This window comes from Salmo salar, chromosome ssa09 (genome assembly GCF_905237065.1).
Source record: "Salmo salar chromosome ssa09, Ssal_v3.1, whole genome shotgun sequence".
Lineage (NCBI taxonomy): Eukaryota > Metazoa > Chordata > Actinopteri > Salmoniformes > Salmonidae > Salmo > Salmo salar.
This window is the reverse complement of record NC_059450.1, coordinates 144,728,337-144,744,668: the sequence shown is the minus strand read 5'-3', so window position 1 is coordinate 144,744,668 and position 16,332 is coordinate 144,728,337. Positions and strand designations below refer to the sequence as shown.

Sequence of the window (16,332 nt, the reverse complement as noted above, 5' to 3'; positions counted from 1 at the left end):
CAAAAGTGAAATAAACAACAAGTATTAACAGTAAACATTACACTCACAAAAGGTCCAAAAGAATACTGACATTTCAAATGTCATATTATTTGCAAATAGTTAAAGTACAAAAGGGAAAATAAGTAATATGGGTTGAATTTGTTCTTCACTGGTTGCCCTTTTCTTGTGGCAACAGGTCACAAATCTTGCTGCAGTGATGTCACACTGTGGTATTTCACCCAATAGATATGGGAGTTTATCAAAATTTGGTTTGTTTTCTAATTCTTTGTGGGTCTGTGAGGTCTGAGGGAAATGTGTGTGTCTAATACATTTGGCAGGAGGTTAGGAAGTGCAGCTCAGTTTCCACCTCATTTTGTGGGCAGTGTGCACATGGCCTGTCTTCTCTTGAGAGCCAGGTCTGCCTACGGTGGCCTTTCTCAATAGTAAGGCAATGCTCACTGAGTCTGTACATAGTCAAAGCCTTCCTTAATTTTGGGTCAGTCACAGTGGTCAGGTATTCTGCCACTGTGTCTCTCTGTTTAGGGCCAAATAGCATTCTAGTTTGCTCAGTTTTTTGGTTAATTACTTGGCACATTGGAAAGAATTAGATTTTGTGTCTAATTGTTGTGTGTAATTGTGTTGCTGTCCTGGGGCTCTATGGGGTGTGTTTGTGAACAGAGCCCAAGCACCAGCTTGCTTAGGGGACTCGTCTCCAGGTTCATCTCTCTGTAGGTGATGGCTTTGTTGTGGAAGGTTTGAGAATTGCTTCCTTTTAGGTGGTTGTAGAATTTAACAGCTCTTTTTCAGTTTTTTGATAACTAGCGGTTATCTGCCTTATTCTGCTCTGTTTGCATTATTTGGTGTTTTACAGAGGATAGAGAGGATATTGTATACAGTGGAGATTTTTGCAGAATTATGCATGCAGTATAAATTTGTGTTTGTCCTATTTTGTGAATTCTTTGTTGGTGAGCGGACCCCAGACCTCACAACCATAAAGCGAAATGGATTCTCTCTCCTCTCCTCTCCTCTCCTCTCCTCTCCTCTCCTCTCCTCTCCTCTCCTCTCCTCTCCTCTCCTCTCCTCTCCTCTCTCTGCTCTATCTCTCTCTGCTCTCTCTCTCTCTATCCTCTCTCTCCCTCTCTCTCTCTCTCTCTCTCTCTCTCCTCTCTCTCTCTCTCTCTCTCTCTCCCTCTCCTCTCTCTCCTCTCTTTCCCTCTCTCTCTCTCTCTCTCGGAGGGAGGATGTTAATTGAGGTAAGTGTGTCAGATATGATGATAAAATACCTATTAAAACTGGAACCGCCTCTAATGTGGCACTATGTGATCTTGGGGAGGAACAAGTCATTTTTAAATTTTATTATTATAAGTCAGTTTTAAGAACAAATTCGTATTTACAATGATGACCAAACCGTACATCTGTTGAACAGCATTGTTTCATGTACTCTGGTGTCTGAGTACTGTGCTGCACACCTATGGCCATGATCCTTATATATTTCCTCTTAACTCTGTCCTATCTGAAGAGAATATATGTTTTATTTCCTAGGAACCCTGTACAGGGGAGTGAAGCTAACCCCTCTTCTCCCCATGTCTTTGTCCCAGGTGGACCGCCAGTCCCAGTTCATCCAGGGTTACAGAGTTCTGTACAGGCAGACATCTGGCATGTTTTCCCCAGGACCTTGGCAGACCCAGGATGTGAAGGTCCCCTCCGAGCGCAGCGTGGTCCTCTCCAACCTCAAGAAAGGCATTGTCTATGAGATCAAGGTCCGGCCCTACTTCAATGAGTTCCAGGGCATGGACAGTGAGTCCAGGTCGGCTCGCACCACAGAAGAAGGTAAAGAAATCACCATGTAATTTCATGTACATTTTCCTCCGTCCAAGTGCTTTCTATCCACACAGATTTGGGATGACTGTTTGACATGTTTCCTGTAGGGCGCCAAATTGTTATGATATCTTAAATGTCGCTCACAATAACTGTCTCCTGCTGTGACATTGTGGGGATATTGTGTGTGTGTGTGTTCCTGCCTGCCACTGTGTAGAGCGCTGACCTTTCTGCTTGATTGTTTATGATTGGTGGTGTTTCCGTTGGCCCGCTTCTCATCCACCACCATGCAACCATGAGCTGAGCTGTGATTGGACGCAGCGCTCGCTCACTTCCTGCTGGGAGGCGGAGCTGTTGCCCGTAGCCTGACTCTGACAGGACATGACAGGGCCAGAGAGAGACATGCTTCACACTGATACACACACCCCCCCCCACACACACAGCCTGCGGGATCCTCAATACCTTCCCACTTCTAATGGAGTAGATCTGGGTTTCACTGGGGAAAGACAGATAATATGGACAGTTCTATAGCTGCACATGCTGTTACATATGGACAGTTCTATAGCTGTACATGCTGTTACATATGGACAGTTCTATAGCTGTACATGCTGTTACATATGGACAGTTCTATAGCTGTACATGCTGTTACATATGGACAGTTCTATAGCTGTACATGCTGTACTGATTCATGTGGTGAAGGTGAATAGTAAGGTAGACAAACATGTGCAGTACATGCAGACCAACATAAACACAAACAGATACTCCAAGACTATGTCCCCCCTCCCTTCCTTTCCCTACACAACCATATCCAGGCATTCCTTCCTTTCCCTACACAACCATATCCAGGCATTCCTTCCTTTCCCTACACAACCATATCCAGGCATTCCTATCCTTTCCCTACACAACCATATCCAGGCCTTCCTTCCTTTCCCTACACAACCATATCCAGGCATTCCTTCCTTTCCCTACACAACCATATTTTCCTTTCCCTACACAACCATATCCAGGCATTCCTTCCTTTCCCTACACAACCATATCCAGGCATTCCTTCCTTTCCCTACACAACCATATCCAGTCCTTCCTTCCTTTCCACCCCTTTCCCTACACAACCATATCCAGTCCTCCCTTCCTTTCCCTACACAACCATATCCAGTCCTCCCTTCCTTTCCCTACACAACCATATCCAGGCCTTCCTTACTTTCCCTACACAACCATATCCAGGCATTCCTTCCTTTCCCTACACAACCATATCCAGGCCTCCCTTCCTTTCCCTACACAACCATATCCAGTCCTCCCTTCCTTTCCCTACACAACCATATCCAGGTATTCCTTCCTTTCCCTACACAACCATATCCAGGCATTCCTTCCTTTCCCTACACAACCATATCCAGGTCTTCCTTCCTTTCCCTACACAACCATATCCAGTCCTCCCTTCCTTTCCCTACACAACCATATTCCGTCCTGGGCAGAGAGGAGACCGTTCAGAACTGGCTGCTGTGACAGGCCCATTTACTTCCCTCAGTGGAGGGGCCCTGTCTCCTGTGACCACTCCCTGTATGCTGCAGCACTGTATACTGCCTCATCTCTCTCTCTCTCTCTCTCACACTCACTCACAGACACACACACACACACACACACACACACACACACACACACACACACACACACACACACACACACACACACACACACACACACACACACACACACACACACACACACACACACACACACACACACACACACACACACACTGATAAAACTCCCTGCCTCTTCTCTGTCTGCAGCCTAGGCTCTCTGAGAGATCTAGCTCTTTCTATTTGCTTTCTAACCTCTGTGTATGACAGAGAGAGACAGACACAGACAGAGACGGAGACTGAGGCGGTGCTGGAGGCTCCTGTGAGACCATGGGACAGACACTGTGAGGCCATGGAACAGACACTGTGAGGCCATGGGACAGACACTGTGACACCATGGGACAGACACTGTGAGGCCATGGGACAGACACTGTGAGGCCATGGGACAGACACTGTGAGGCCATGGGACAGACACTGTGAGGCCATGGGACAGACACTGTGAGGCCATGGGACAGACACTGTGAGACCATGGGACAGACACTGTGAGGCCATGGGACAGACACTGTGAGACCATGGGACAGACACTGTGAGGCCATGGGACAGACACTGTGAGGCCATGGGACAGACACTGTGAGACCATGGGACAGACACTGTGAGGCCATGGGACAGACACTGTGAGGCCATGGGACAGACACTGTGAGGCCATAGGACAGACACTGTGAGGCCATGGGACAGACACTGTGAGGCCATGGGACAGACACTGTGAGACCATGGGACAGACACTGTGAGACCATGGGACAGACACTGTGAGGCCATGGGACAGACACTGTGAGGCCATGGGACAGACACTGTGAGGCCATGGGACAGACACTGTGAGGCCATGGGACAGACACTGTGAGACCATGGGACAGACACTGTGAGACCATGGGACAGACACTGTGAGGCCATGGGACAGACACTGTGAGGCCATGGGACAGACACTGTGAGACCATGGGACAGACACTGTGAGACCATGGGACAGACACTGTGAGACCATGGGACAGACACTGTGAGGCCATGGGACAGACACTGTGAGGCCATGGGACAGACACTGTGAGACCATGGGACAGACACTGTGAGACCATGGGACAGACACTGTGAGACCATGGGACAGACACTGTGACACCATGGGACAGACACTGTGAGGCCATGGGACAGACACTGTGAGGCCATGGGACAGACACTGTGACACCATGGGACAGACACTGTGACACCATGGGACAGACACTCTGAGGCCATGGGACAGACACTGTGAGACCATGGGACAGACACTGTGAGGCCATGGGTTTGGAGAGTGATTAAAACACTGTGTGTCCATTAGCTAACATTATTAGAGTATCCCATCCCCAGAGCATCTCCACCAGGAGGATGATGGGATACAACTCACCACTCCATGACTCTACCTTACTGTATGTCTTTCACTTTGCTACCGCTTTTCTTCATCTCTTTTATCTTTCTTCTTCTCTCTGGTCCATCTGGAGAGTGGAGAGTCAACCTTTATATTCCATTTCTTCTTCTCTCTGGTCCATCTGGAGAGTGGAGAGTCAACCTTTATATTCCATTTCTTCTTCTCTCTGGTCCATCTGGAGAGTGGAGAGTCAACCTTTATATTCCATTTCTTCTTCTCTCTGGTCCATCTGGAGAGTGGAGAGTCAACCTTTATATTCCATTTCTTCTTCTCTCTGGTCCATCTGGAGAGTGGAGAGTCAACCTTTATATTCCATTTCTTCTTCTCTCTGGTCCATCTGGAGAGTGGTGATAAATAGAACACATTCTATGAATAGAACACACTCTTGAACACATTCCAGTGATATGAAGTCCACTGACAGATTGCCTCAGAAGGGACCAGAGAGGCCATCTAGTATGTTAAACAACCCAGCCAGCCTGCCTGGTTCTGGGGGAGAGTTAGAACCAGTAGTCAGTGGGGGTAGGAAGCCAACAGTACAGTATCTGTCTCCTGCTGCCTGTCTGTTCCCAGCATACAAAATGAGTTGCTGCATATCTAAATGGCTCTGAGGCCTAGATTAGCACTCTACTGTTTAAAATGGGAGTGATGACAGTGTGTGCTGCAGTGTGTGTGTGTGTGTGTGTGTGTGTGTGTGTGTGTGTGTGTGTGTGTGTGTGTGTGTGTGTGTGTGTGTGTGTGTGTAACGTACGTGTGGAGACAGGAGGTCACATTCCTGCCAGCCATACATCAATGGGCTAATGGCTCTATTACAGCAGCCAGCACTGCTCCTAATGACAAACGTGGATTGTTTAGTGCAAATATGCATAATAATAAGCTGCTAAATCATTCATAACATTAACTTTGAACGACATTGTCTCTGATGGCTGCTGCGCTGCGATGTTGCGTTCTGTCACCTTTGTGTAATCTAACACAGCTGCGGAGGGCGGCGGAGGCCTCTAAGCATGATGGGAGATGGGCTGGTGGTGGATTTCTAACATGGCGTCCGTCATTGGAGCCATTTGTCTTCTTCCTCCATGCCTGGTCGTCTCTTGGCGTTTTGGGGGTCAGTGTAGCAGTATGACTGCAGTAGATCTGTAGCTTGACACATGCTGTTTTAGAGTGGGGTGGGGGCTAGCTGGGGGAGGTGAGAGAGAGGCAGCATTCTGACCCGTCAGCATTCTGCTGTGGTGTGGTTGCCCTGCCAGTCGAGGCAGAAAGGAGAAAAACATATATTTTTTTAAACGTTATTTTCAGGTTGCTTCATTGTTATGTATTCATTTGGCCGGCACTCGGGCATCAGCCGGAGGACAATTTCTATGAAATGACAGTGATGTGAGTACTGAAACCCGAGGCTGGTGTCTGCTGTGGGCTCTGAGCTCTGTCTCTCAGGAGCTGATGTCTGCTGTGGGTTCTGTCTCTCAGGGCTGGTGTCTGCTGTGGGCTCTGGGCTCTGTCTCTCAGGGGCTGGTGTCTGCTGTGGGCTCTGGGCTCTGTCTCTCATGGGCTGGTGTCTGCTGTGTGCTCTGGGCTCTGTCTCTCAGGGGCTGGTGTCTGCTGTGGGCTCTGGGCTCTGTCTCTCAGGGGCTGGTGTCTGCTGTGGGCTCTGGGCTCTGTCTCTCAGGGGCTGGTGTCTGCTGTGGGCTCTGGGCTCTGTCTCTCAGGGGCTGGTGTCTGCTGTGGGCTCTGGGCTCTGTCTCTCAGGGGCTGGTGTCTGCTGTGGGCTCTGGGCTCTGTCTCTCAGGGGCTGGTGTCTGCTGTGGGTTGTGGGCTGTGGGCTCTGTCTCTCAGGGGCTGGTGTCTGCTGTGGGCTGTGGGCTCTGTCTCTCAGGGGCTGGTGTCTGCTGTGGGCTCTGGGCTCTGTCTCTTACGGGCTGGTGTCTGCTGTGGGCTCTGGGCTATTTCTCTTACGGGCTGGTGTCTGCTGTGGGCTCTGGGGTCTGTCTCTCAGGGGCTGGTGTCTGCTGTGGGCTCTGGGCTCTGTCTCTCAGGGGCTGGTGTCTGCTGTGGGCTCTGGGGTCTGTCTCTCAGGGGCTGGTGTCTGCTGTGGGCTGTGGGCTCTGGGCTCTTTCTCTCAGGGGCTGGTGTCTGCTGTGGGTTGTGGGCTGTGGGCTCTGTCTCTCAGGGGCTGGTGTCTGCTGTGGGCTCTTTCTCTCAGGGGCTGGTGTCTGCTGTGGGCTCTTTCTCTCAGGGGCTGGTGTCTGCTGTGGGCTCTGGGCTCTGTCTCTCAGGCCATGTACACACCCCATCTATAGAGCTGTGCCTCGCTTTAGAGCCTCCCCCCTGCTCTCTACCCCACTGGCTTTAGTTCCACCTGGCTGAGTGATGAAACCAGTCAATATGTTTACCTAGCCCCATGTTTCAATTCTCCTCAAAATACATTTCTTCAAATTGTCCTCATGTATGGCTGCACTGCTGTACGGCTCCTCCTATAAGCCTGTTGACCCACATGTCACCCTGGCTGAGTCAATGGAGGAGTCTTAGCTTGACTGAGGGTGCTTGTCTGACTGCCTGGGTGTTACTCTGAAAATCAATAGCAGTATTCTGTGTGTAAATCCCTCTGTGTTGAAGCAGGCGCAGGAGCAGGCCTGGGATATTTAATCATAGTGGAATGTTAAAGAGAGCTATGTCAAACCTCCCTGTTCTCCATGTAAATCCCCTTCTAATGAGCTGCTGCTCTCTCACAGCCACCTGTGTCTTCCACCTGCTAACAACTACACACACTCCTCCTCACAATAAAGATGATGTGTGTGTGCGTGTGCGTGTTTGTGAGGTTGTGTGTAACGGAGAACGGAATGCTCTCCCCCTCTCCCTCTTCCCTGACCATCTATTGTTTTCTCCGCCCCCCATCTGTCTCCCCTCAACCCCAGCTCCCAGTGCCCCTCCCCTGCAGGTTACAGTCCTGACGGTGGGCAACCAGAACAGCACCTCCATCAGCATCTCCTGGGACCCCCCTCCTCCAGAACACCAGAACGGCATCATCCAGGAGTACAAGGCAGGTTACTGTGAGAAGATAGACTGGATGTAACCTGATGACTGATGGCTTACTGAGAGGCCATCAGAATCAAAATAATACTCAACCTGACCCCACTATGACAGGATGCTATGCTCTCTCTTCCTCTGTCTCTCCCCCTCGATTCAGATCTGGTGCCTAGGGAATGAGACACGATTCCACGTGAATAAGACGGTGGATGCAGCCATCCGGTCGGTGGTTGTGGGGGGGCTTCAAGTGGGGGTGCTGTATCGGGTGGAGGTGGCTGCCAGCACCAGTGCAGGTGTGGGGGTCAAGAGTGAACCTCAGCCCATTGTCATTGGTAAGAGACCCAGGGGGAGTGGAACGGGAAGGGAAACACATGAAAGGGGGCATTATGGTAGACTATACAACGGGTGGGTCTAGTCCTGAGTACTGATTGATTAAAACCGCATTTCAGACGGTGTCTATTCCACAAGTAACCACTGGCTAAATGTAAGACGTTAAAATGATTATTTACTCTGTTCCATCTGGCTGCGCAATCCACTGTCTCATCAGCCCAGTCAGGCAATTTATGAACTTGATCTCGATAAAAATAATCATTATCTCACATTTCCTTTAGACTAACATTTAGTTTTCAACAGCGGAGATTTGTATCCTCTACAGGATCGGTGACCCCCCCCGTGGGACGTTTGAGCTAACGTGTGCTTTTGTGATTAGCATGACGTTGAAAGGAACAAGAACATTTCCCTGGACATAGACATGTCTTATATGGGCAGAAAGCTTAAATTCTTGTTAATCTAACTGCGCTGTCCAATTTAAAGTAGCTATTACAGTGAAAGAATAACATGCTATTGTTTGAGGAGAGTGCACAATTATGTACTTGAAAATGTATCAATAAACCATTTGGGCAGACTTGATACAACATTTTGAACAGTAAGGCAATGGTTCATTGGATCAGTGGACAACTTTGCACGTACACTGCTGCCATCTAGTGGCCAAAATCTAACTTGCACCTATACTCCTAAGTCATATAATGGCCTTTCTCTTGCATTTCAAAGATGATTAAAACATTTTTTTAAATATATAAGAAAATGCATGTTTTTTTCTTCATATTATCTTTTACCAGAGCTAATGTGTTATATTCTCCTACATTAATTTCACATTTCTACAAACTTCAAAGTGTTTCCTTTCAAATGCTATCAATAATATGCATATACTTGCTTCAGGTCCTGAGCTACAGGCAGTTAGATTTGGGTATGTCATTTTATACGAAAATGTAAAAAAAGGTTCCGATGTCTCTGAGACATTTCCAACATTGTTTCAATATTCAAATTTGATCTCCAGCTGTCGCATAGTAATGAATATGTTGGGAGTCTGGACGAGACAGACAGGCAGGCAGCTTTTTTCAGTCCAAATCATGAATCAGCATCATTTGTATGGATATATACAAATAAATGTCAATAGAAAACAGGTCAAATGAAAGGAAGTGCAGCTAGTTTGCAGTCTTTCCAGCTTCAGTTTGAAGTGATTGTGTTAGCTGTGTTGTTGGCTAGCTCCTCTGAACAACAGTGTCCTGAGGTGATACCACATGTTCTATGCAAGGTGAAATCACTCATCAATAGCACATTGTTATGGATGTATCCAAATAATTGTCACTAGAATATAGCTTAAACAAATGCAGCTACTTGTTATTCTGGCTGCACTGTTTGACGTGACTGTAAGTTAGCCGTAGTTGGCTAGCTAGAACGTTGCTGTAGTTGGCTAGCTAGAACATTGTCATCCAGTATGGCAATAGAACATTTAGAACGAACGACTGTGGTGTAGGTCTGTTATTCTGATGTGTAGCCAGGCTGTGGTGTAGGTCTGTTATTCTGATGTGTAGCCAGGCTGTGGTGTAGGTCTGTTATTCTGATGTGTAGCCAGGCTGGGGTGTAGGTCTGTTATTCTGATGTGTAGCCAGGCTGTGGTGTAGGTCTGTTATTCTGATGTGTAGCCAGGCTGGGGTGTAGGTCTGTTATTCTGATGTGTAGCCAGGCTGTGGTGTAGGTCTGTTATTTTGATGTGTAGCCAGGCTGTGGTGTAGGTCTGTTATTCTGATGTGTAGCCAGGCTGTGGTGTAGGTCTGTTATTTTGATGTGTAGCCAGGCTGTGGTGTAGGTCTGTTATTTTGATGTGTAGCCAGGCTGTGGTGTAGGTCTGTTATTCTGATGTGTAGCCAGGCTGTGGTGTAGGTCTGTTATTCTGATGTGTAGCCAGGCTGTGGTGTAGGTCTGTTATTCTGATGTGTAGCCAGGCTGTGGTGTAGGTCTGTTATTCTGATGTGTAGCCAGGCTGTGGTGTAGGTCTGTGTAATTTATATGGACCAGGGACTGATATGACCAATAACTGATGGCTTGGCCTATAGCATAGTGTTTTTCCCCAATATCACTCCTATAATCCCTCTCACAGTTCTCCAAGCCAAAGATTGCAGATATATTGTCATGTGTACTCTTCTGAGAACCAACTCCTATAGTGTCAGGCAGACAAGTCAGAGTGAGCTTCGATTGGTAGATCGATACGGAGCAGGGTGTGCCTCTCATCTCACATGGTCTATTTTATTGAAGTGAATTAGAGTCTGAGCTAACCAAACAGCAGGATCACCTGAGGGGTTGTCATCAGCTTGTAGGATTTAGCCTCCCTCCCCTCTCTGTCTGCACGTTAGGTTTCACAGCACACCCACCACAGCCATGTTCTACTCTCTCAGTCAATATGTTAGCTGTTATTGACGAGAGGCTGGTGTTGCCTTCGTATCTTACCATATCTACACCTGGAGCTCAATCCTAACTACAGGTCTGTGCATGAAATTCACATTTTCCTGTACATCTCCCATGGAGGTTGAAGGCATATCTTGAGAAAGAATTGAGCTCTTAGTGAATATGTGGGGACTATTATGGTACTGCTATTGTCCCCAGCCGGCTAGCAATTGTAATAAAAAAATGGTTTATTATAATGCTGAATCCTTTTTCACCGCTTCAACAAACAACCTGGCATACACACCCTCACACTGTCCCCCCTCTCCCTTCTGTCCCCCTGTCCGCCCTGTCGCCCCTGTCCCCCCTGTCCCTCCCACCCCAGGTAAGGACTTCCGTGACGTGATCATAAGTGGGAACAGGAACAACAGCATCACGGAGCAGATCACAGACGTGGTGAAGCAGCCAGCGTTCATAGCGGGGATCGGAGGGGCCTGCTGGGTGATCCTCATGGGCTTCAGTATCTGGCTGTACTGGAGGAGGAAGAAGAGGAAGGGGCTCAGCAACTACGCAGGTTAGACCAGCATTCTGGAGAGTACACACAGCAACTACGCAGGTTAGACCAGCATTCTGGAGAGTACACACAGCAACTACGCAGGTTAGACCAGTAGGCTGGAGAGAACACACAGCAACTACGCAGGTTAGACCAGTAGGCTGGAGAGTACACACAGCAACTACGCAGGTTAGACCAGCATTCTGGAGAGTACACACAGCAACTACGCAGGTTAGACCAGCATTCTGGAGAGTACACACAGCAACTACGCAGGTTAGACCAGCATTCTGGAGAGTACACACAGCAACTACGCAGGTTAGACCAGCATTCTGGAGAGTACACACAGCAACTACGCAGGTTAGACCAGCATTCTGGAGAGTACATACAGCAACTACGCAGGTTAGACCAGCATTCTGGAGAGTACACACAGCAACTACGCAGGTTAGACCAGCATTCTGGAGAGAACACACAGCAACTACGCAGGTTAGACCAGCATTCTGGAGAGTACACACAGCAACTACGCAGGTTAGACCAGCATTCTGGAGAGTACACACAGCAACTACGCAGGTTAGACCAGCATCCTGGAGAGAACACACAGCAACTACGCAGGTTAGACCAGTAGGCTGGAGAGTACACACAGCAACTACGCAGGTTAGACCAGTAGGCTGGAGAATACACACAGCAACTACGCAGGTTAGACCAGTAGGCTGGAGAGTACACACAGCAACTACGCAGGTTAGACCAGTAGGCTGGAGAGTACACACAGCAACTACGCAGGTTAGACCAGCATTCTGGAGAGTACACACAGCAACTACGCAGGTTAGACCAGCATTCTGGAGAGTACACACAGCAACTACGCAGGTTAGACCAGCATTCTGGAGAGTACACACAGCAACTACGCAGGTTAGACCAGTAGGCTGGAGAGTACACACAGCAACTACGCAGGTTAGACCAGCATTCTGGAGAGTACATACAGCAACTACGCAGGTTAGACCAGCATTCTGGAGAGTACACACAGCAACTACGCAGGTTAGACCAGCATTCTGGAGAGAACACACAGCAACTACGCAGGTTAGACCAGCATTCTGGAGAGTACACACAGCAACTACGCAGGTTAGACCAGCATTCTGGAGAGTACACACAGCAACTACGCAGGTTAGACCAGCATTCTGGAGAGTACACACAGCAACTACGCAGGTTAGACCAGTAGGCTGGAGAGTACACACAGCAACTACGCAGGTTAGACCAGCATTCTGGAGAGTACACACAGCAACTACGCAGGTTAGACCAGCATTCTGGAGAGTACACACAGCAACTACGCAGGTTAGACCAGCATTCTGGAGAATACACACAGCAACTACGCAGGTTAGACCAGCATTCTGGAGAGTACACACAGCAACTACGCAGGTTAGACCAGCATTCTGGAGAGTACACACAGCAACTACGCAGGTTAGACCAGCATTCTGGAGAGTACACACAGCAACTACGCAGGTTAGACCAGCATTCTGGAGAGTACATACAGCAACTACGCAGGTTAGACCAGCATTCTGGAGAGTACACACAGCAACTACGCAGGTTAGACCAGCATTCTGGAGAGAACACACAGCAACTACGCAGGTTAGACCAGCAGGCTGGAGAGTACACACAGCAACTACGCAGGTTAGACCAGCATCCTGGAGAGAACACACAGCAACTACGCAGGTTAGACCAGTAGGCTGGAGAGTACACACAGCAACTACGCAGGTTAGACCAGTAGGCTGGAGAATACACACAGCAACTACGCAGGTTAGACCAGTAGGCTGGAGAGTACACACAGCAACTACGCAGGTTAGACCAGTAGGCTGGAGAGTACACACAGCAACTACGCAGGTTAGACCAGCATTCTGGAGAGTACACACAGCAACTACGCAGGTTAGACCAGCATTCTGGAGAGTACACACAGCAACTACGCAGGTTAGACCAGCATTCTGGAGAGTACACACAGCAACTACGCAGGTTAGACCAGTAGGCTGGAGAGTACACACAGCAACTACGCAGGTTAGACCAGCATTCTGGAGAGTACATACAGCAACTACGCAGGTTAGACCAGCATTCTGGAGAGTACACACAGCAACTACGCAGGTTAGACCAGCATTCTGGAGAGAACACACAGCAACTACGCAGGTTAGACCAGCATTCTGGAGAGTACACACAGCAACTACGCAGGTTAGACCAGCATTCTGGAGAGAACACACAGCAACTACGCAGGTTAGACCAGCATTCTGGAGAGTACACACAGCAACTACGCAGGTTAGACCAGCATTCTGGAGAGAACACACAGCAACTACGCAGGTTAGACCAGTAGGCTGGAGAGTACACACAGCAACTACGCAGGTTAGACCAGTAGGCTGGAGAGTACACACAGCAACTACGCAGGTTAGACCAGCATTCTGGAGAGTACACACAGCAACTACGCAGGTTAGACCAGCATTCTGGAGAGTACACACAGCAACTACGCAGGTTAGACCAGTAGGCTGGAGAGTACACACAGCAACTACGCAGGTTAGACCAGCATTCTGGAGAGTACACACAGCAACTACGCAGGTTAGACCAGCATTCTGGAGAGTACACACAGCAACTACGCAGGTTAGACCAGCATTCTGGAGAATACACACAGCAACTACGCAGGTTAGACCAGCATTCTGGAGAGTACACACAGCAACTACGCAGGTTAGACCAGTAGGCTGGAGAATACACACAGCAACTACGCAGGTTAGACCAGTAGGCTGGAGAGTACACACAGCAACTACGCAGGTTAGACCAGTAGGCTGGAGAGTACACACAGCAACTACGCAGGTTAGACCAGCATTCTGGAGAGTACACACAGCAACTACGCAGGTTAGACCAGCATTCTGGAGAGTACACACAGCAACTACGCAGGTTAGACCAGCATTCTGGAGAGTACACACAGCAACTACGCAGGTTAGACCAGCATTCTGGAGAGTACACACAGCAACTACGCAGGTTAGACCAGTAGGCTGGAGAGTACACACAGCAACTACGCAGGTTAGACCAGTAGGCTGGAGAGTACACACAGCAACTACGCAGGTTAGACCAGTAGGCTGGAGAGTACACACAGCAACTACGCAGGTTAGACCAGTAGGCTGGAGAGTACACACAGCAACTACGCAGGTTAGACCAGTAGGCTGGAGAGAACACACAGCAACTACGCAGTTTAGACCAGCATTCTGGAGAGTACACACAGCAACTACGCAGGTTAGACCAGTAGGCTGGAGAGTACACACAGCAACTACGCAGGTTAGACCAGCATTCTGGAGAGTACACACAGCAACTACGCAGGTTAGACCAGTAGGCTGGAGAGTACACACAGCAACTACGCAGGTTAGACCAGTAGGCTGGAGAATACACACAGCAACTACGCAGGTTAGACCAGCATTCTGGAGAATACACACAGCAACTACGCAGGTTAGACCAGCAGGCTGGAGAGTACACACAGCAACTACGCAGGTTAGACCAGCCTTCTGGAGAGTACACACAGCAACTACGCAGGTTAGACCAGTAGGCTGGAGAGTACACACAGCAACTACGCAGGTTAGACCAGCCTCCTGGAGAGTACACACAGACGCAAATTCTGCACACAACATACAAACCGTACTGTAGGTTCACACACTCTACCTCTGGGAGTTTGCTTCTTGCCACGAATACAGAGCACTCAACAAACTTCCTCAAAGGCATCACTAAACTGTGTTTTAATGACTTCTTTATTAACTCTATTGTGAAGGGGTATTTCTATATCTGTACTGTCAGAGCAGAGTGTTGGTGTGAATCATGTTGTGATGGTTGTAATGTTTGACACGTCCTCCCACGGTGTTGATACTCTCCTAGGGTGGCAGGGGTTGCGTGGGTTGGGTTGCTGGTACAACTGATTCTCTGCTAGTCTGGCCGGTCACTCAGGACTGAGCCATGCTGGAGCTGGAGCCAGTCCATCCATCCTCCTACACCGACCCTGACATTTCAGAGTGTGGGTGTTCGACCTCAGTCAATACAGCCAACCACCATGGACAGTCTTCCACTGCCAGACTATTTAATTAGAGAGTTGGAGATAGTCAATACAGCCATCCACCATGGACAGTCTTCCACTGCCAGACTATTTAATTAGAGAGTTGGAGATAGTCAATACAGCCATCCACCATGGACAGTCTTCCACTGCCAGACTATTTAATTAGAGAGTAGGAGATAGTCAATACAGCCATCCACCATGGACAGTCTTCCACTGCCAGACTATTTAATTAGAGAGTAGGAGATAGTCAATACAGCCATCCACCATGGACAGTCTTCCACTGCCAGACTATTTAATTAGAGAGTTGGAGATAGTCAATACAGCCATCCACCATGGACAGTCTTCCACTGCCAGACTATTTAATTAGAGAGTTGGAGATAGTCAATACAGCCATCCACCATGGACAGTCTTCCACTGCCAGACTATTTAATTAGAGAGTTGGAGATAGTCAATACAGCCATCCACCATGGACAGTCTTCCACTGCCAGACTATTTAATTAGAGAGTTGGAGATAGACAGAATATTAGTAATGCATGTAATGTTATTCAACAATGGCTTTTGTACAAGAAAATTGTTATCTCTCAAAAGGTTGGCTTTTTTCTTCTTGCACATCTCTTTTTTGACATTTATTCAATGTCTTAGCGCAAACTGACTTTTGATCTTGCTACAGTCAGTCAAATGGCTGTAGCCTGTCCTTCATTTCTGTTTGCTACATTTTGTATATGTTGTGTTTTCTTTGATTTGTTTCTGTTGTCTCTACATCTCTCTGGCCTCTGAGCTGCTTTCCTGGCTGCCGCCATGCATACTGGGTCATGGGGTTGGCTCCTCTCCTCTGCCCCCCTTTCGCCTCCCTGGCCCCCAGCCCCAGTGTGCAGAGGCCCCCAAAGCAACGCTTACAGCACCTCTGTAGGCTTTTAACACACGACTTCTCTGTCTTCTTGTTTTACAGTTCAGTCCTTCACCTTCACCCCTGCAGGTACTGTTCATTTGTCCGTCCGTCCGTCCCCCCACATCCCGCCACAGGTCCCTCCTCTCCTCTCCTGCCTACATTATATATGTTTGACAGATTCCAGGTCTTGCCCAATATAAATCCAAACCCCAGCTTGAGGTGGCAAAAACCCATATTTCACCTCTTTTCTTACTGCTAGAAGAGATGGCC

General features: G+C 48.5%; 1 protein-coding gene across 13 annotated transcripts in view; it reads left to right on the top strand.

The window, feature by feature from the left end:
- Positions 1-16,332, top strand: part of LOC106613191 (roundabout homolog 2) — a 606,521-nt gene that overhangs the window by 533,820 nt on the left and 56,369 nt on the right. For 7 of the 13 annotated variants that reach the window (XM_014215205.2, XM_014215211.2, XM_014215208.2 and 4 more), the window contains 5 exons: positions 1,578-1,809; positions 7,728-7,852; positions 8,000-8,171; positions 10,946-11,134; positions 16,123-16,149. In XM_014215205.2, the coding sequence (XP_014070680.1) occupies positions 1,578-1,809; positions 7,728-7,852; positions 8,000-8,171; positions 10,946-11,134; positions 16,123-16,149 (745 nt within the window). The remainder of the gene's footprint in view (positions 1-1,577; positions 1,810-7,727; positions 7,853-7,999; positions 8,172-10,945; positions 11,135-16,122; positions 16,150-16,332) is intronic. The other 6 variants (XM_014215209.2, XM_014215219.2, XM_014215218.2 and 3 more) reach the window with 1 other exon arrangement.